The sequence below is a fragment of the Theobroma umbraticum genome, unplaced genomic scaffold (genome assembly GCF_002168275.2).
Source record: "Theobroma umbraticum cultivar Fairchild unplaced genomic scaffold, ASM216827v3 scaffold_34.0, whole genome shotgun sequence".
In the NCBI taxonomy this organism is placed as follows: domain Eukaryota; kingdom Viridiplantae; phylum Streptophyta; class Magnoliopsida; order Malvales; family Malvaceae; genus Theobroma; species Theobroma umbraticum.
The window spans coordinates 115,973-135,541 of record NW_018397275.1 but is presented as its reverse complement, the minus strand read 5'-3'; the positions used below and the strand labels follow the sequence as shown (position 1 = coordinate 135,541).

The 19,569-nt window shown below is 33.1% G+C and overlaps 3 protein-coding genes across 7 annotated transcripts; all 3 read left to right on the top strand.

Moving 5' to 3' along the window:
• The first annotated feature begins 51 nt into the window (after positions 1-51).
• On the top strand, positions 52-6,275 carry SGB1 (Major facilitator superfamily protein). 2 transcript variants are annotated; one of them, XM_021443038.2, is made up of 15 exons: positions 52-256; positions 850-988; positions 1,480-1,591; positions 1,678-1,745; positions 1,822-1,954; positions 2,370-2,469; positions 2,581-2,693; positions 2,947-3,040; positions 3,784-3,937; positions 4,031-4,174; positions 4,258-4,331; positions 4,415-4,503; positions 4,878-4,992; positions 5,475-5,659; positions 5,945-6,275. In XM_021443038.2, exons 2-14 carry the CDS (start codon positions 901-903, stop codon positions 5,655-5,657), a joined length of 1,467 nt encoding a protein of 488 aa, XP_021298713.1. In that variant the 5' UTR covers positions 52-256; positions 850-900; the 3' UTR covers positions 5,658-5,659; positions 5,945-6,275. The 2 variants fall into 2 exon arrangements, with proteins under 2 accessions (XP_021298713.1, XP_021298712.1); XM_021443037.1 differs by lacking the exon at positions 52-256 and adding an exon at positions 301-426.
• Positions 6,276-7,131: 856 nt separating this feature from the next.
• CCMH (cytochrome c biogenesis protein family) lies at positions 7,132-9,413 on the top strand. 2 transcript variants are annotated; one of them, XM_021443025.1, is made up of 4 exons: positions 7,132-7,303; positions 7,834-7,998; positions 8,651-8,782; positions 8,876-9,413. In XM_021443025.1, exons 2-4 carry the CDS (start codon positions 7,855-7,857, stop codon positions 9,077-9,079), a joined length of 480 nt encoding a protein of 159 aa, XP_021298700.1. In that variant the 5' UTR covers positions 7,132-7,303; positions 7,834-7,854; the 3' UTR covers positions 9,080-9,413. The 2 variants fall into 2 exon arrangements, with proteins under 2 accessions (XP_021298700.1, XP_021298699.1); XM_021443024.1 differs by having other exon boundaries at positions 7,821-7,998.
• A 501-nt stretch (positions 9,414-9,914) lies between these two features.
• Positions 9,915-17,651, top strand: AAE13 (AMP-dependent synthetase and ligase family protein). Of its 3 annotated transcripts, none has more exons than XM_089785482.1 (17): positions 9,915-10,303; positions 10,580-10,743; positions 10,839-11,015; positions 11,551-11,722; positions 11,847-11,935; positions 12,389-12,460; positions 12,621-12,671; positions 12,897-13,004; positions 13,491-13,589; positions 13,782-13,874; positions 13,999-14,076; positions 14,742-14,843; positions 15,236-15,326; positions 16,438-16,511; positions 16,682-16,858; positions 17,280-17,333; positions 17,446-17,651. In XM_089785482.1, exons 1-17 carry the CDS (start codon positions 10,120-10,122, stop codon positions 17,488-17,490), a joined length of 1,830 nt encoding a protein of 609 aa, XP_089641608.1. In that variant the 5' UTR covers positions 9,915-10,119; the 3' UTR covers positions 17,491-17,651. The 3 variants fall into 3 exon arrangements, with proteins under 3 accessions (XP_089641608.1, XP_089641607.1, XP_089641609.1); XM_089785481.1 differs by having other exon boundaries at positions 9,916-10,303; positions 10,580-10,752; XM_089785483.1 differs by lacking the exon at positions 9,915-10,303 and adding an exon at positions 10,311-10,459 and having other exon boundaries at positions 10,580-10,752.
• The last annotated feature ends 1,918 nt before the right edge of the window (positions 17,652-19,569 follow it).

The following is a 19,569-nucleotide window of genomic DNA, read 5'->3' as shown; positions in this document are numbered from 1 at the left end:
AAAAAAAAAAGAAAGAAAGAAAGAGAAAACAGAAAAAGAGAGAGTGACAGTGCGTATGTTAGCAACAATCATCAGGCAACTACTCGCCTTCCTTCCCGGTGCAATATAGCGACCTGTCTGTTTCCTTCTTTCCTTTTTCTCCTTTCGCCATTTCTGATTCCTCTCTTCACCTCATTTTCAAGCTCTTGTCTTAATAAATTCTAAAGTCGCCATTCTGGAGCATTTCCAAAGTTAATGCTCTCATTTCTAATTACAGGTATTTATTTCTTCCTTACACGACGTGTCGTCTTTGTGTATATACTCAGATGCTTCTTCTATCTTTGAATTCTGTACTTTTTGGGAACTAGAAATGTTTGCTTTACAGTGTTCTTTTTCTTTTTCGTCTTGAATCTTTTCTTTCTTTCTTCTAGTCTGAAGCCAAAAATGGTGAGAGTTTTCTAAGTTTGGATCTTTGCAAAAACGGTGCCGGTTTCCAGCTCAATCCAACTCTCCTCTGTTCCTCAATTATTGATCCTTTTGTTCTGTTCTGTTCTGTTCTTTCTCTGTTGTTTTGATCCCCTATAAACGACAACGTTTTGTTTCTGTTGTTTCAGGCGACTATTCAGTTTCTCTCTCTCTCTCTCTACATTCTAACAAATTCTGTTTTTTTTTTTCTTTTCTTGTCAGTTTCTAAAATTTCTGTTATTGTGTTAAATACCATACCAGATCTACAGTTAAATACTATATCTATAGGATTTTTTTTTTAACATTTCCGATCTCTTTATTCTTTTGATCTCACAATCAGTCCAACTTAGTAGTTTGATGAATTAATTTATAAATATAAGTGCTCTCTTTGATTTTATTTTGCAGTTGACAGCAGAAAGTTTTGTATTTGGTTCTGGAGACGGTGCCTATAACAACATGGCAATGCGAGGGCGACACCTCGATGCTTATTCCATGTACAAGCGTGGTTCCAAAGACTATATCAATGCCAATGACAAAGAGCAAGGTTCAGATATTCTTCACTTTACTTCATTCTTTTTTTTTTTTTAATAATTTCCTTCGTGGGTATAAAATAGGGGATTAATTTTGGTTTAATAATCATTAATTTATTTATAAGACACGTAAGCAAAGGTTTTTCATTATTGTTTGTGTTTTGAATTGGCGGTTAAAAGTTGTATTTTTAGTGATTAAGATAATAATATAGTTAGCCAATTTATAACCTTTTTAAAAAGTACAAGTTGCCATGAAGTTGAAAGTTTTGTTTTGGCTATATGTTATGCTTTTCTATGTTATGGGTTTATTTATTACCTCATCGCATATCTGCATGAGTTTCGCTCCAAATTTGGGATGGCTTGAAGTCCATCTTTTTTTTTTTTCCATATATTAGGATGGGGAATATTTAAATGTTATAAGCATTTTCTGAATGAAAGTTGTCTGTATTAGTTTCAATCGTACTAAGTACTGACAGTTTACGGGTTCTCCATGTGGGCTTTTAAGCACGTTCGCTGAATGGAGCTGGCAAAGATATTGGAAACCCTTCTTGGAACCGTTCGTTCCCACATATACTCGTGGCAACCTTATCTTCCTTGTTATTTGGTTACCATCTGGGGTGTGTTCATTCTGGGAAATCTTTTGTTGGTATTTCTGGAAATTCTGGAGATAATGTACTCTTAACGTTTGCTATTATTAATGCAGAGTAGTTAATGAAACACTTGAAAGTATGTCACATGACCTTGGTTTTCATGGGAATACCATGGCTGAAGGTACTGGTGCAAGAATCTGTTGTTCTTGTCTTATTTGAGAAATTGCTCTAATTTGTTGTTTTTTGTTGAAAACAAGGTCTGGTTGTAAGTACATGTTTAGGGGGTGCCTTTGTTGGATCGCTGTTCAGTGGTTCGATTGCAGATGGGGTTGGGCGACGCAGGGCATTCCAACTATGTGCTTTACCTATGATAATTGGGTCTTCAATGAGGTAATTGCATATATTTCAATCCACCTTAATTTCTACCATTTGTGTGCTAAATTTATCTCAAATTGGCTGTCTATTAGCCTTAAATGCTTTTTTATGGTAATGTCTAGGAGGGTTTGTTCAGAAAACTTTTGCAGATTTTAGCTCATATTAATATTCACAAGGCAAAAATTCAGTTTAACAAATAAAACTTATGTTGCTACTGTCCATCACCTGCATTTAGAGTGCCTGAGAGATATTGTTGAGGAATGTTGAGTCCCTCCTACCTTTTTCATTTAGTTCTCATAAAAGCAAATTAAATTTATACAGAATAAGTAAAAGGTACTCCTTGGCGTCATGCTTGCAGTCTTTTAAATTGATAATCGTAATAAACTTCCTCATTGTACATGCTTATATAATTCCAAAAATATTCTTGCAGTGCAACAGCAAAAAACCTTTGGGGCATGCTTCTAGGGAGGCTATTTGTTGGAAGCGGAATGGGTATTGGCCCACCTGTTGCTGCTCTTTATGTGACAGAGGTATAAGAAAGATGGTTAATATAAATTTTTTCTGTGATATTGCAAGGTCTTTTCTTCTTTGCTTTCCCTTTTTTCACATGGTATATTGATTCTTTTACTATCCATGCACAGGTTTCTCCAGCTTATGTAAGGGGTACTTACGGAAGCTGCACTCAAATTGCTACATGCCTAGGATTGATGGGTGCTCTATTTATTGGACTCCCTGCTAAGGAAACTGAGGGTTGGTAAGAAATGATAAATGAATTAGTAATAGCTTTAGAATTGATAATCAACAAAAGTTGTTTTAACTGTTGTTTATGGCTATTTGAAGCAAATTTTGCTACAAGACCATCATCGCCACCGCTATAATGATGTGCTTGGTGGCACATTCTCTTTTTCAAAAAAATGTGACCAAAACAACTTATTTTCACAACTTGGTGTTGTGCTTTGGTGGCACATAAATTGATATCATATTCCATAACTTGTTGATGTGGGCAGGTGGCGAATATGTTTTTGGGTATCTGCTGTTCCTGCTGCTATGCTTGCTCTTTTTATGGAGTTTTCTGCAGAGAGCCCTCATTGGCTTTTCAAGGTCATTTGCTTTGCCTTCATGTTCAGTTATAACGATTTTACATTTTTCTTCTTTCATTACATGTTCAGCATCAGTTGAGCTTCACCTTATCAAACAATAGTTATATTCAGGTAGAGATGCAAATTTATTAAAAATTAAGAAAAAGAAAAAGAAAGTTCAAAATTTGTTTACATTTTATATTAGTATATTCTCTGGAACTGTGAACATTCGTATACATATATTATGCATAAGTGCTATTACTTGAAAATCTAAGTGGCAATTGCATTAAGATATAATGATTTGAATATAAAGCCGTTGTGCAGTTACATATTTGTGAAAGAAAAAAAAAATCAATTTTCACTCCCTGGATTTAGATCTGAATTAAATATGTAAGTAAGATCTTAGATGCACCTATGTTGCCAGTGCTCTTGGTGTTGAGAACTCATTATATTGTTTTAAACCAAGTCTTTTGAGGCAGAAATTTTAATGTGATGGACCACAGGAGAATATAATATCTGGACAGGGAAAGCTAGGTTCAAGTCAGAGTTGTAGATTATGCTGACTGCCACTATTCTAACATCATCTCTTCTAGGATGGGGAATCTCAACATTTTTTTTTTTGCTTTTAGTATATGCTTGTTTCTCCTTTATCTATTGTCAAAAAGAAGAAAAAGAAGATATGAGCAGTTTGATGTCCTTTCTCTTTGTTTATCTTCAAGTAGCCTTTCTCAGTAGACTCTTATAAGCTTTATAAACTTGCTTCAGAGAGGAAGAGGTGCTGATGCTGAAGCTGAGTTTGAGAAACTTTTGGGAGGACCATATGTCAAAGGTGCAATGGCTGAATTGTCAAAGTCAGATAGAGGGGATGAGGCAGATTCAGTCAGGTTCTCAGAGCTTCTTTATGGCCGTCATCGTAAAGGTGCACATACTAATAATTTGCAGTAAGACTTATAAGTCATAGTATCTATATTTTTCGTTCTAAATGATTACTTGTTAATTTCTCCATTTGCAGTTATTTTCATTGGGTCTACCCTTTTTGCCTTACAACAGCTCTCTGGTATAAATGCTGTATTCTATTTCTCATCAACTGTCTTTAAAAATGCCGGTGTACCTTCAGAGTCTGCAAACATATGTGTGGGAATTGCCAACTTGATAGGTATATAAGGCTACATTACCAAGTATTCAACTTACGCATCATGGTGGGGTGTTTCATTTATTGTTCTGTTTATACTTCTTCAGGATCATTTGTTGCGTTGCTTTTGATGGATAAACTGGGAAGGAAGTTACTTCTCATTGGAAGTTTTTCAGGCATGGTAAGGAAGAAAAATGTTTGCAGGTCTTTTAATACAACTTCGATATTTTATCTAATCTTCCCTTTATGCTTTTGTTTTTTCAGGCAGTGGCAATGGGTCTTCAGGCAACTTCAGCTAGTTCCTTAGTCTCGAGCAGCAATGAAGTTTATATGTCTGTTGGAGGCATGCTGTTGTAAGTTGTTAATCTTTGAATAATAAAATGTTTCATTTTGGAGTGGAGATAAGCTTATTAAACCTCAAGGCTTTGTGTCACTTGCGATATTTACAAATATCTGCTTCATTCATCATGAGATGATGGATATCAGACTGTTGAATGCATTACAATTTGCCACTCGAGAAGAATGCATCTTACTACATGAATGCATCATGTCTAGTATAAACTGCTTAAATAAATTTTTTCTAGTTCAGTGGTGCCATAGACCATGTTTAAAATGTACCTTGTTACAGACTTTAATGAAGGCTATTCAAAAGAAACATCTATGTCTAGCAACTTCATTTTGTGGGGTGGCATTCTCTGAATGCAGACTTGATGATGTGACAATGCAGGTTTGTCTTGACCTTTGCAATGGGTGCTGGGCCAGTCCCTGGTCTCCTCCTATCAGAAATGTTTCCTAGTCGGATTAGGGCAAAGGCAATGTCAATTTGCATGGCTGTCCACTGGGTAACCAGTTTTAACTCTTCTTCCTCTTACATTCTGCTGCCAGACAAGGGATTTTTTTTTCGCCTATTTTGCTACGAGTTAATAAATTAAAATTGCCTGAATATATATATATATATATATATTGAAAAGAACCTAAATAGATTGTTAGGTATCTCAATCAATTGCAGGTAGATTTTCTTTTTTATTGGTTGTTTTTGTAAAATTAATGCTGTTCGTTATTTAGTGAAAGCATTATATTAAATCTAGAGGTCCCATTGGACAGTTTCCTAATATCTCCTAGTAGTGATGCTTTTATGATAGAGGTGTTGGTTTTTTTTTCCTTAATTTTGTCTCTTAAATTTGCAAACAAGCACGCATAATCGGTTCAAATGCATTTGGAATTATGATTAATGGTGAACAGACACCTGACCATTGTGCAATCTCTCTCTGTTGTTTCTCCTCCTTTCCTTACCTCCTGTGACTGTCTTTGGTCTTTGTAACAGGTGATAAATTTCTTTGTTGGCCTGTTGTTTTTGCGGTTACTGGAGCAGATTGGACCATTAGTCCTGAATACAATTTTTGGCACCTTTTGTTTGGTGGCAGTAATTTTCGTGAAGAAAAACGTGTTGGAAACTAAAGGAAAATCACTTCAAGAGATTGAAATTGCATTTCTTCCACCAGAATAGAGGTATATCAGTTTCATCTAATTATCTGAACCGTGTGAACTTAGTACATTAAGGCAAAAGTTAGGTTAACCGATCTTTAGTTCAAAATTAGTTTGTGAGTATAGTTGTGGGACTCAAAGCCCCTGTAGTTTCAGTCAATCAGGTTGTCTAGTTGCCTGCTTTAAGATTGTGAAAGAAACTTGGAAATGCAAAGACTCTAAAACATTTAATAGTTTAGAGGGAGGGAGTTCGTACAGCTTGATTCTGTCTGTCCTTGTGAATTTGTGCGCCAATGTCTGATTTTGCAGGGAGCTGCTGAATAGTAAGTGGTTCAATGCACCCATGTCTCTTGTATCAAATTCTGCCTGGATACAAATACAAAGATACAGACTTTGCTAAATGATGTCACAGATGGAGTAATTGGAAAGAACACATTCATTCAGTGCTCACTCTCCAAGGCCCATGTATATTCTAAGAGCGTTTCATTTTTTTTCTTTTTTTTGGTCTTTTTAATACTGGGTGAGCACATTTCCTGCTGGAAATTAAAGTAGCATATACATCCAAACGTGTTTTCACACGGAATAATATGTTCAGCTTCAATATAGTTAATCAATGATAGAACCTCTTTTTTTTGATGTCTCCATACTCTTTATGCTTTTGTTGTTAATGAATTGCTTAGATTGACTCTGAATTCTGTGAAACAAACTTGATTTTCGAAAACTTGAAGAAAAGGTAGTCTATATTATTATCATCTTTAACACACACTTGCAACTGCTAATTACAAGTTTATCTCATTCATATTTAGCTATTGTTGAGAAGAAAATTAATTACATTATGTCTTATTGCTATCATACTTGGGTCTTACAATTGTTTTTGTAACTAGACCACTGTTGATGGTCGTATTATTCCTTTTTAACTAGATTTGATTTTTTGTAATTAAGATGTAATTGGTTTGTATACTTTTTTGTACATATGAAAAGTTAAAACAATGATACCAATTTATTATACTTTTTCTTAACTTGCATAAATATATCAACAAAGTAAAAAATTGATGATCCAATTGTACTAAATATCAAAATATAGAGATTAAATTGATTAGTTTTTGAATAGAAAGATTAAATTGATAAAAATACTATCATATAAAGACTTTTTAGATAGTTTGACCTATTTTAATAATAAATTATTAATATCTTAATCTTTTAATAAAATTTAAATGAAAATTAAAAGATTAAAAAAAGGAATATAAAAATAAAGAAAGAATAAAAAGAAATTAAGAAAAAAATCATCTCAATATTTTAAATGATAAATTATTAATATTTTAAATTATAATTTAATAATAACATATTTTTAAAAAATAATAAGTTCTAAAAATTTTATTAAATTATAATAAAAAGAATTTTTGTCATTTTAACTTATCCTTTTATTATTTCAAAACTATTCTTCTTAACTAAACATTAAAATATTACGAGAATGTCAATTTTCGTGGAATGTGCATTTCATTCCATGAAGCCACGTAATAGTTATTTTGTTTTCTCGTACCAGAAACAAAAGCGCCGCAATTCCTAAACGTGGCGGCTTTATAATTTATTCCGGTGAATGACATCAGCATCAGCTAGTTTCAAGGAGGAACAGAGCTGAAATTGAGCCCTCCTCAAAACTTTCATAAGGTAAACCTTTATTCATATTACAAGCTCTTGAATTGATCATTACTCACTGAGGTATTCTCTGTTGTGTTTGTGTCTATGCTTTTTTTTATTTTATTTCTTTTGATAACCCAGAAAATATAGAAAATGGAAAAGAAAACTGAAGAAGTTGGGATTTTGAGTTGATAGATAAGTCACAAAGAAACCCAAGTGCTGGATTGTAACTAAGACAATGAAATACCAGTTTTTTTATGTACTTTTAGCAACGGATTAGCTTCAGTTGAATGAGGTCTGTATACTTGATAGTTGAAACTAAATCCACCCTTTTGAAGTAAATTTCAAATCTTTTTGCCTTTTGGTTTTGGACTTTGTGTTAAACTAAATCATTCGATTTATAGAAGAGGCTTAAGAAAAATCGTGTGCTTATAATGTCTTTTCTGCTTCTTCCTTTTTGCTTAAGCAAAGTGTTTGATAAAATGCTTCAATGATGACAAAGAAAGGCCTAGCAAGTTCTAATGTTGCCAATGTATTTATCTTCAAGGTGTTTTTGACAGTTGAGGTGATATATATTTACAATGGAAAACAAAGATGATGAGGTGAAGAAGGCACAAGTTGTGGAAGCCAGGGCAAGAAATATCAGCCACAATGTGCGTTGTACAGAGTGTGGGAGTCAGTCCATTGAAGATTCACAAGCTGATATTGCAATTCTCCTTAGAAAGGTATGATATTTTATCTCTTCTAAATGGTAATGTAGAAAGCCAAGATGTTTCTCTCAGCGTAGGCAATCAGATGAATTCAGTGCTTGTAAACAATTTTTCTGTGTTATATTCTCATAAAAAGAATACTTTGTTTCTTGTTACAACTTATCACTTGATTAGTTGTCAAACCTCGAATTACTTGGATTATACACTTGGAATTTTCTAAGGCTGGTGGAGAGGAGGACTGTTTATAACTGTGGAATTGTTTCTTGAGCTAATAGTTTGTGTTGTCAATGGCTTTCTTTTCAGATATTTGTTAACCTCCAATCCATAGATCTCCCATTGGGCCAATTCTTATTGTGTGTGATAACGAACTTGTGCATGTCCCAATATTCCTAAAACCTTCTAACTCTCAGCATTCCCTGAAACTCTAGTGTTGCATCTACCTGTTCTTTGCACTAAATAATTAAAATTATGAACTGTTATTCGGGTAGCAAAATCAGCCTTTTCTGACTTTCTCTTCAGAAGATAGCTTTGTTCTGTTTCTCTAACTTCTTATTGTCTGTATGCCCTTGTTCTCTTGGAGCATCATTTCTGTTTTTCTGTACCCCTGTGGTTATCTTATTGCAACCTTGCTAATGAGAAACTTCCAACCTGTATTTCGCTAGTGCAGTTAATCCGTGATGAGATTCAATCTGGGAAGAGTGACAAAGAGATTTATAAAAAGCTTGAAGAAGATTATGGGGAGACAGTACTTTATGCCCCTAAATTTGATCTGCAGACTGCAGCCTTGTGGCTATCACCGGTCAGTTTAAGATCCTAAAAGGATTGTCTGATGGTAATTGTTAATCTTTTCCATCTTTCGAAATTAAACTAAAATCAAAGGTTTTGGGGACAGCTTCTTGTTGCTGGTGCTGCTGCTGGGATATGGGCTTACAACAAGCACAGGCAAAACACCAATGTGCACATCATGGCTTTGAACCTTGTTAGGGGTGTTCCATTGACCCCAAAAGAGAAGGAAACTATGCTAGACCTGCTCACACCTCCTCCTCCACGAGGAGTCACCCCTTCCTTCCTGTGGAGTAGGTGGCGAGGTCAATGATGTTCTTCAATTTTCTATCTCCATTTCACTGGACCTTGAATATACATGTTGATGACAGTTTCATATTTGCTTGAATACACATGTTGATGAGAGTGTCTGATCGGCGCCGGCGTTTGGGATAGAAGAGAATTTCTTTATGAGTTTTAAATTATTAATTCTTAAACTATTCCGGATTAAGGTTTAAATTGGGCAAATTATTCAGCTTTTATAATTTCTGGTTTCAAGAACACACACTAAAGTGCATTCACACATTGGACTTATTTAATTTGATTACATTTATTGTATCATATTGAATCAAATCTATTCTTTAAATAAATTTTTATTTTTTTATTGGGGTTAATTAAGTTTTTGTATTTTTATTTTGACTAAATAGGTTTTTAAAATTAACGGTTGGCTATTATTAGTAAAAATATTTCATATATTTTATATCATGTGATGTTGATATGGTATGTTAATATGTTATGTGACATGATATTATGATCATGTAGTATTTTTATTTTTTATCTTAATATCACATCAATGTCATGTGTGTAAAAAATATTAAGTGACGTTTTAATTAAATGGTATTTAATCAACTATTAGTTTATGGATTTATTTGATATAAAATAAAAATACAATAGATTTTGATTGAAAATAATTTTATTTTCAGTATTGAAATGCGTCTGAATTTTATTAAATAATTTAAAAATTTCTTAAAATATTATATCAAAATAAAATAAAAATAAAAAGAAAAAAAATAAAACCACGTGGCGAAATTTAATCCGACGATTCCAGCCCCGCCAATAGCAACTACATTTGTGAGCGGTAGTTGGGCGCCCAGGCAGCTCATGAGTACCCGACCATCGCCGCGCAAATCTCCGTGCGAAACAGCTCATAGAAAAATCTCCCGCACTAATCTTAATTCTTAGTACTATTGTTTACCCACATTTCAAACTGTAACTGAATAAACAGCTCATAAAGAAAAACCAAAACACAAAGAAAGAAAGAAGAGAAACCAAGATTTGTCAGCCAAATTTAATACAAGAAGAAATAGTCAGTAAATGAGGGGGAGCATCATCTCCTCATTTAAAGCTCTCAACTACAACTCCCTAATTCTACTGCCACGGCCCTGTCTTTTTAAGCGCCATCACTTTCATTTTAACAACATCAATTACTATTATTATCTTTATCCTTTCGTCAGACCTCCTTTCGGAAGCTCTTCCTTCTCTTCCTCCTCTCACTGGTGTAAGCTCTCTTTCTCTCTCCTTTGTTTGGTTGCTGAGAAAATCTAAAAGAAAGTGGTGGAACATGGTGGGGTTTTTCTGTTGAGTGTCTGTCTCGTGTTTGAGGAAATGGGTGACTCAGCCTTGATCTTTCTGAAGATTATGGTTTTTTTATATCGTAACGTTACTTCAACTTCACTTTCAACGGAATTTTACGCGATTTAAGAGCTGTTTGACCTATCTAAATATCTTTCTAAATACCCTTTAAATTGTTCTGTTTAAATTTATCTTTTGTCAGCGGGATCGGAATCAGGTTCATTCATGGAGGTGGTTAAAGCAGCTTGTAGGCAAGGATCATCTGCTGCGGACAGTATAGCAATTCGAGCTGATCAAAACAGTTACACTTACAGGCAACTCGTCGCCTCTGCGTTCAATATATCTAGGCTGTTATCCAGCAGCAACGTAAAAATTGTATGCTTTAGGTGCAGTTAATATAAGCAAACGTGGATATTGAATTTTAGATAATTTATTAAAACTTATTCTTTTGGTGATTTCAGAATGATGGAGTCATTAGTGGGCATGGAAATCTTGGCGGAGCTCGAATTGGTATTGTAGCTAAACCTTCTGCTGAGTTTGTAGCTGGAATGCTGGGCACTTGGTTTAGTGGAGGTGTTGCTGTTCCACTAGCCCTCAGCTATCCTGAGGCTGAGCTCTTGCATGTTATGAATGATTCAGTATGACCTGCAATTACCTCTATTTTCCCATTTTGTTAAGTTGCTTATTGCATGATGTTTGTTAATTGCTAATCCACTTCCTCGTTATTAGATGTGCCACTATATAGTTAAATATTTTGTGTATAAGCTATTGCTGTGGAGTAGGGAACTATTTTACTGTCCATAAGCTATGAATCCCGACCACTGTATTATTTATGTTCACATTTGCATTTATCTTTAACCATAATAAGGTTTTGTAAGCTTTTCAAAGAGAATTCTGCAACTTGATGTCGGAATAATCTGTATAAAGATAAAATATATAATTGAATGATATTTGGTGTTAGCTGGTAGGCAACCTAATCAGACTAATAATAGATGTGAAGTATTAGCAATCCTATGAATTCAATAACATATGGTGAGGAGTAAAATACCCTAAGAATGCCTGGAGTTGTTCCCTTTTGTGCCATCCTTCATAGTCCTCATTTGGAATTGTTTTTTTTTTTTTATAAATTTTTAAATGTGAATTTTTACTCTTTTTTTTTTGTTACTGCATTAGGATATAACCTTTGTATTGAGTACTGAAGAGTATCGTGAAACTATGCAAAGTGTAGCTGCTAGAAGTGCTGCACAGTTTTCTCTTATTCCTCCTGTTCCCAATATTTCCTCATCCCCAAATGTTACTGATCAAATACAAATTGGGGAGATAGAAGCAGAAGGAAGTTTGATAGGTAATATTTAGAAGTTTGGTAGGAGTAATTGTTTACCTTTCTGAGAATTTATAAAATTATATTGTTTAGTGTTTGGACAAACTTTTCCTCTCATACTCCTGGTTTTTCATTTTCAATGGTGTAGGTGAAAATCCAGCATTGGTTGTCTACACTAGTGGTACAACTGGTAAACCTAAAGGAGTAGTTCATACCCACAAGAGCATCACTGCTCAGGTAATTTTCTAAAAGTTTTTGTGTAGCTAATAATTTTTAACATTAACACGCAAATTTATTTGTTTGATATTAGCACTGCTGTAATTAGATTTAAAATCCAGAGAGTTTTTCTGTGTTTAGGACCTCAATTGTAATATGCCATACATATACAAGCACGTTTATAGAATCTCTATATTTATGATGTCAATGTTTATCCATTGGATGTAATTAAAACAAAATAGAAATGTTTTTTTTTGGGCTAACTGCTTTCCAAGTCACTTATTGGAACATAGATTCCTTACTATCTTGTGTGGAAGTGGTATTATGATATATGCCTGGAAATAGTAAAGCATTTTGAAACTGATACCATAATGCGACTGTGAACTTCTTGACTTTCTGCATTTTCTTCATTTTTCTTTTCTTTTTATTGCTGAATTTGACTTTAACCTTTTGACAGCCTTTTCTTGATTTCAGGTGCAAATGCTGACCGAAGCTTGGGAGTATACATCTACTGATCAGTTTCTGCATTGTCTACCACTACATCATATCCATCAACAAACATTTATATAATTGAAATAGCCTGAATTCTTCACATTATTGATCAAGCATGCTTCTTGATGATACTGTTGTTAACTTCTTGGTGCCGATGTTAAATTCCTGATTTGAGAAGATTGCCTCATATTGATTCTTAACTCGCACTATACATGTTCATGGGCTTTTCAATGCTTTACTCGCCCCTCTATATGCAGGCTCAACGGTAAGCAATACTAGTTTATGTCTCAGTTTCTGATTTTTGGATTTTTCTTTTTACTATTCTTCTTCCTTAAGTTATAAGTTTCTCATCCAACCACTTATTGATGCAACAAAAGTGCTATATGACAGTTGTTATTCAGTTGGGTTATAGTAGTTATTATCATATTATTTCTGGACAGGTTATCAAACTATTATTATTGTTGTAATATATTTGCTCTTCTTGTTTAAGGTTGAATTTATGCCAAAGTTTAGTGTGAGGGGAATTTGGCAAAGATGGCGTGAATCATACACAATAAATGGGATTAAGGCTGATGATGCCATTACTGTTTTTACAGGAGTAAGTGTGGTTTGCATCTTAATCATTTCAGTATTTTAACAGGGTAAATTGTTCTAGTACGGTTTAGTCTTGTCTTTGTAGAATCATAGAGAATCATGGTGCTGACTTGTCAGTTTATTTTAGAATACATAAATCAGAAATATATAAAACAGCTCAAATAGACATTGGTATTTGGTTATGATTCTCCCAATATCATGTGAAAAATCTTGTGAAAAATTGAACAGACCTTTGCTGAATGTGCCCATGTCCTTAACATCCATACCCAAGTCCGAGCTTGAAGATGCTGCTCCTTTTTAAAGTTATTCAGTTTCTTAATTCATAAACTTTCTTCCACAAAATTATATTGTAGCATGCAGATTATAGGGACAATAGCAGTTTGTTTTTCCTTGCATAATCCTGTGTCTGTCATCCAGCATTCTACGATATCATGCTTTTCAGGAAAATAGTCTGTAGATGATAATTTATGTTGTCTTTTATGATACATAGGTTCCAACAATGTATACTAGATTGATACAAGGTTATCAAGCAATGGATCCAGAGCAACGAGCTGTATCTGCCTCTGCAGCAAGACAGTTGCGTCTTATGGTTAGTTGCCTGGAAAGCTCTTCCCATAACATGTTTGCTAAAAATTTGGGTAGAAGTACAAGGTTTCTTTCTTACCATTTGCAGTCTAATTAATCCTTTACAATCTCTTTATTGCCACAGTATATGTCAAAACCTTGTGATAAATTGACTTGAGTTCTAAAGAAGGTAAAACGTGTTTTTTTTTTTCTTCAGATGTGTGGCTCCTCTGCACTTCCTCAACCTGTCATGCAAGAATGGGAGACCATTACAGGACACCGTCTTTTGGAACGGTATGGGATGACTGAGGTAAGTGATCTCAAATTTAAGAGCTTTTTCATGTTATTTGTTTGCTTCATTCAGCAATTCATTGATGTGGTCTGTCAGAAATATTCTTATGGTTATACTGTTTGGCTGGACTGGATGTGTTCAGTTTGTCATGGCAATATCAAATCCCTTAAGGGGTTCACGGAAGGCGGGAACAGTTGGCAAACCATTTCCTGGAGTTCAGGTTAGGAGGATTTATTGGTTATGGTATCCGATTTCATAGTCATTGTAGTTTGCAAAGTGGATATACAAGGGCTTTAAAAGGTCATTTGGGCATAGTTGCTTCTTACTGTTGAACTCTTGGATGTAGAAAAAAGTGAAAAATAAATTGCAACTTCATAATAAATAAACAGCGGGCAAAGTGAAGCATTCATAATAAATTATTAATAAATAAGGGAAATTTTGGGCAAAATCATTTTGCTTCCTTCGTGCAGAATGAGAATATAAGTGTCTCTTTGACTGTGGAAAATTGGTTTTCTCCAAAGATGCTTTCAGAAGTTGGACATTGAGGAGAAAATTTGTTTGAAGTACAACTTTGCACCTCCTAGAAAACCCTGTTTTACAATGTGTGCCAGGGATAATCTTTGTTTTTTTTTTTTCACTTTTTGTTGTTAAATTTTATCCTTACTTTTCTATATTACTTGAGAAAACATGGTTTCTTGTATGGAAAATAAAATAGAAATTGGAGGCAGAAACAAAGATAAAGGTTAGAAAACATGTCATTTTCCACTTCTGAGCACAGAAGAAACATTCTAGTGAAACCTTTTTTTCTCCAGAAAGGTTACTATCAATAACTTTCCTTCCATGGATTTTTTAGATAATTGTTTTCAATTTAATTATCTCTATCAGGTCAGGATTGCCGAAGATAAAAGCGGGGGTGATATGATGGGTGTGGGCGAGCTTTGTGTTAAAAGTCCTTCATTGTTTAAGGAATACTGGAAACTTCCTCAGGTATTTCTTGTAATCTAATGGAATAATTTCTCGTGCTCCAGTTTTTCACTTCTCCTTTATCAAATATAGTCATTGCTTTAGAATTTACAGAATTGCTCCAAATTCAGATACAAAAGTCTTTTCTGGATTTCCGAATTGAGCTGGAATTTGGTTCTCCAATTTTTTTTTCTTACAACTCTAGTTGAGGAATAGAAGTTGTAGCTGCCTAGTATTGTTGCTGCTTTTCTGTTTTTGAATTTACGGATATGCCCCCACCCCCCTAAGTCAACAACTAAGAAATGTGTGAGATTTCAGCTAGGCAGACATATCTATGAGATGCATTTTGCGATTATAAAATGCTTTAACTACAAGGATGGTAATTTCATTCAATTTCCTTTTCTTCTTGAATGTAGGTAACTAAGGAATCATTTTCTGATGATGGGTTCTTCAAGACTGGGGATGCTGGTAGAGTGGATGAAGATGGATACTATATCATTTTGGGACGTAAGGAGATCTAGTTTCATATTGTTGAATTTTCATATGTTTGTTAATAAATTATGCACTATTGCGTAATAATCTTCATCTTTTTCCTTCCTAGTAAAGAATTGATAATGAATGACATGCATTTTAGCACTTCCATACTACACAATGTTTAACATGCTCATCAACTGATTCTGCTGGTTGTTACTGTCAATACATTCTGCCTTCCCTGCTGTGGGATGTGGAATATGTCCATATGTTTCCTCTGTTGTTTGGTTGAACTCCAACAGTTTAGCTACAAGTTTTCGGTCAAATGATCTCCAAAAGATGTTAGGATGATGATAGTATGATGGACTGTGTTGAGTCTAAAGTAAATTTTAGCCGTAGGAACCTAGAAAATATCATCTCTTATGGGCTTCAGCTAAATAGCCATCTTTCTTGATTGCGTTTTGGATTGCTAAAATCTGAGCCCAGAATTCACATTTATCTACCTGGCTAACTTGTATGTCATCAGTCCATTTTGACCAATCATTTTATGAATTTTCTAGTGACTTTTAGTAACATTTTTCTGTAGTATCAGTGCTGGCTTTACCTACACCCTTTAATTCTATTGTTTCATGGATATAATTATTTCAAAATTTTAAAACCTCCTCTTCCTTGTATGGGCCCTGTTCCCCTGTTTTGCTGGCCATTTTCTTTCCAACAAATGCTTCGAGTCCTGGTCTACCAGAACAGACTAATTTCATACTTCATCAAGGATGTTCATATTTAATTTGATATGTGTAACATGTCTATCCTATGTGTTCCGAAGAAGAGAAGTTGGGCAGGAGATTACAACTCTTGGGTGTTCTGTTTCCTCCTGTCTTTGGTGAACTATAATGGCTCAAACTATGACAAAGGGACAAATGTATGCTATGGTTTGTTGATATCTTGTTATATACTCCTTGATTTGACCTTTGGTTCTCCTATTCCTTATATACTCTGAATCCACTCTCTGCAATTTCATTTTCTTATAGTAATTGTACGGATGTGAGTTTGTCCCATTATTTCATGCATGACCCAAAAAGCGTGTAATCATCTGTATTGCTACTTATTCTTGTTCATGCCTTTTATTATTTTATGTATAATTTGTCAGGTACAAGTGCTGATATTATGAAGGTTGGTGGATACAAATTGTCTGCCTTGGAAATTGAATCAGTTCTTTTAGAGGTAACTACTTGCCCTCTTGTATTCCAAGTCTGTGGGTCATAAAACCTCTTTCTTTGCTGTCCTCAATACTTGTTCTCTCTCTCTCTGAAAACAAAAAATAGGCCCCCATCAGGGTTGGGGTGGGTTGCTTAGACAATTATCAATAAACCAAAAGTGACTTTTTTGTGCAGCACCCTGATATAGCAGAGTGTTGTGTGTTGGGCTTACCAGACAAGGATTATGGAGAAGCTGTATCTGCAATAGTGGTGCTGGAGTCTGAAACAAAAGGGAAACAAGAAGATTCAAATTCTGCTTTGAGTTTGGAAGAGCTTTGCAGCTGGGCTAAAGACAAACTTGCTCCATACAAGGTATTGCAGCGTCACTATCTTTTGTAAATTTCTGTCTCATTTTATACTGAATCATGATCTCTGGACCTTTGAGTCCACTGTCATCTTAATTTCTATTGATGTCATTATTAACCGGAAGCCTTGTAAATACCATCTACTAAACTGTGAGGCTCTATTCAGGCATGTAGTTTGACCTTTAGAAATGGCTTAGTGAAGTTTTGAATCACTAATCAGGCATGTTTCAGGTTTCAACCAATAAGGCTATATATACCAAAATTATTAGCTGAAGTGAAAGCTTTTACATACCACCAGACTTAGATTTTATGAAGTTAGCAGGACAGTATTCCTCTCATTTTGCACTCTCTCATGAACCTGAAGTTCTGGTTCCAAACACATTTTTTATCTATTCTATATTAATAATTATCATGTGTCTGGTTTCCAGCTACCAACAAGATTAATGTTGTGGGATTCTCTTCCTCGTAATGCTATGGGAAAGGTGAATTTCTTTTTGACTTTTTGTTTGCTAGAAACTATTTCTTTTGTTGTCTGACAGTCAACTTGCTAGGTAAAGATTTCCAAGGTTTTTTAATTGAGATGTTAAATTCCAGGTTAACAAGAAAGAGCTGAAGAGACAGTTGGGTGGTGAAAAGTAAGCTGACCTTATTGTAAAGTGAGAAGCTTATAATGGTTCCCTTGTGCCAAGCTCTGAAATGACAAATAAGACATAATTTTTTTACAGATTTACTTAATTTTAACTATTTTATGTGGCCTTCCCACATATTTCTGAATGAAGAAATTGTCTTTGAAGGGTAAATTTTTTTTTGTTTTCTAATGCTTGGATTCGTATCAGATTTGATTAACTGACATCTGGAAGTGCTTTTAAAATGTAGAAGAAGTGAGAATATTAAGTGGCAAATGGAATACCATTTAAACTAAAATGTAGTTTCGAGAGTAGCAATAAATCAGGTTTTCTTTTTTTTAAAAAAAAAAAATTTGTTGTTCATTTACATAAATTAAGTTTGTATTGTTTTTCCATAACAAAGACTCGCTTTGTACTTATCATGGAAACAATCTCAATCGTAAATTGTGTGGAAGAAAGCAATTTACCAAACCATAAGCAGGAAAAAGTAATTGCAAGTAAAGGGAATTTAACTGGTACATTAAAAGGGGCTTAAAAGTACTGAAAGATTTAAATAGCATAGTAAGTTGACTTAGATTAGCATTAAATTTTAATTAAGGTCAAGGATCTACCTAATTAAAATAAATTTTCCTATTTTGAATTTTTTTAAAGCTATTATATGGATGAATATGTGAAAACGAATAAAGTTGAAGTTGTTTTATATGTATTATCTAAAGAACATATTCATTCTAATTTGAAGCCGTACAATATTTCTTTTTCCAATTGCCATAATAATTTGTAATATTTCAATACAAAAAATTGAGAAAATCAACGATTAAATTTTTTCAAAGATAATATAAGAGCAGATTGTTAAATATTATAAATTTTTAGGAATATTTAAGTTAATAACTTTTAGCACTTTTAAAATTAGACATTTTTATATAAAGAAATATATATATATATATATATATATAGGTTCCTTTGGGTAAAAAAGAAAACTTTTTCATCATTTTTCTTTGTAATTTGTGATAACAATCAAAATATATATGTTTACTTAGAATCTAAACATTCTACTGTAAAAACGATGAAAAATATTTTTTTATAAAATGATATAATTAAATAATAAATGATATTTTTTTATAGTTTACCTAAATAATATAAAAATATTAAATTTTTTAATAAGACTTTTTGCACAAAAACATTTTATGTCAATAAATTATTTTTTGTAGTTTGTGATAACAATCAAAATAGTTTAAAGGTTAAAAAAAAATAAAAAAAATAATTTAAAGGTTGGGCACGCACTTATTGCACACGGCTTCAAGTGTTTGAAATAAAATTTTGTATTAGAAGAATCTTCAAATCTTCAAAAGGCTGCAACGCGTTCTCGTCGTCTTACATTCAAACACGTCAAATACAGATTTATTGTCTTTTACGTTTCCTTTTTCCCTCTCTGCCTTTGTAGTTCAAACTTCTGACTTTCAAGTTTAAACAATTTAGTAACAGGTTACTATACTTTATTACGTTGACTTTACTTTTTAATTTTTTTATCATCATAATATTTAAAAAAATTTTAAAAATTATTTTAAAAATTAAATAAATCTTTATATTTTTATTATATTTAAATAAATTTTTATATTTTTTATTTTAAATTAAATAAAATTTTATTTAATAATTAACTTAATAAAAATATTTTTTATCATTTTATATCATATAATATAAATATCATACGTTAATATATCGTAATCGATGATAATATGAACATGTAATATTTTTTATTCTCTCTTTCTCACTCTTCATATAATCGTCATATTATTATTATATGAATATAAGATATTATGTGATATTTTGATTAATAATAATTAATTATAATAATTTATTTAATAAAAATAAAAATATAAAAATTTCATTAACTATAATAAAAATAAAAATTTATTTATAATTTAATAATTTATTTGGACATTATACTTTATTTGATTAGTTGTGCTGCATGGTGTGCACAAGCGTGCGAGCAATTATATATACTTAATAATTGCCCACAAATGAAACTTAGCTGTCATAGACGATTTTTTGTTTAGACCCCTATATCTATATATATATATATATATATATATAT

What these genes read in the sequence shown, in the direction of transcription:
- SGB1 (XM_021443037.1), top strand. An exon ending in TGCCAATGACAAAGAGCAAG is followed by an intron (nt 989 to 1,479) that starts GTTCAGATATTC and finishes TGGGCTTTTAAG; the next exon opens with CACGTTCGCTGAATGGAGCT. An exon ending in TTATTTGGTTACCATCTGGG is followed by an intron (nt 1,592 to 1,677) that starts GTGTGTTCATTC and finishes TTATTAATGCAG; the next exon opens with AGTAGTTAATGAAACACTTG.
- CCMH (XM_021443025.1), top strand. Translation starts at nt 7,855, where the DNA reads ATGGAAAACAAAGATGATGAGGTGAAGAAGGCACAAGTTGTGGAAGCC. An exon ending in TTGCAATTCTCCTTAGAAAG is followed by an intron (nt 7,999 to 8,650) that starts GTATGATATTTT and finishes TCGCTAGTGCAG; the next exon opens with TTAATCCGTGATGAGATTCA. An exon ending in CAGCCTTGTGGCTATCACCG is followed by an intron (nt 8,783 to 8,875) that starts GTCAGTTTAAGA and finishes TTTTGGGGACAG; the next exon opens with CTTCTTGTTGCTGGTGCTGC.
- AAE13 (XM_089785481.1), top strand. Translation starts at nt 10,120, where the DNA reads ATGAGGGGGAGCATCATCTCCTCATTTAAAGCTCTCAACTACAACTCC. An exon ending in CAAGACAGTTGCGTCTTATG is followed by an intron (nt 13,590 to 13,781) that starts GTTAGTTGCCTG and finishes TTTTTTCTTCAG; the next exon opens with ATGTGTGGCTCCTCTGCACT. An exon ending in AATACTGGAAACTTCCTCAG is followed by an intron (nt 14,844 to 15,235) that starts GTATTTCTTGTA and finishes TCTTGAATGTAG; the next exon opens with GTAACTAAGGAATCATTTTC.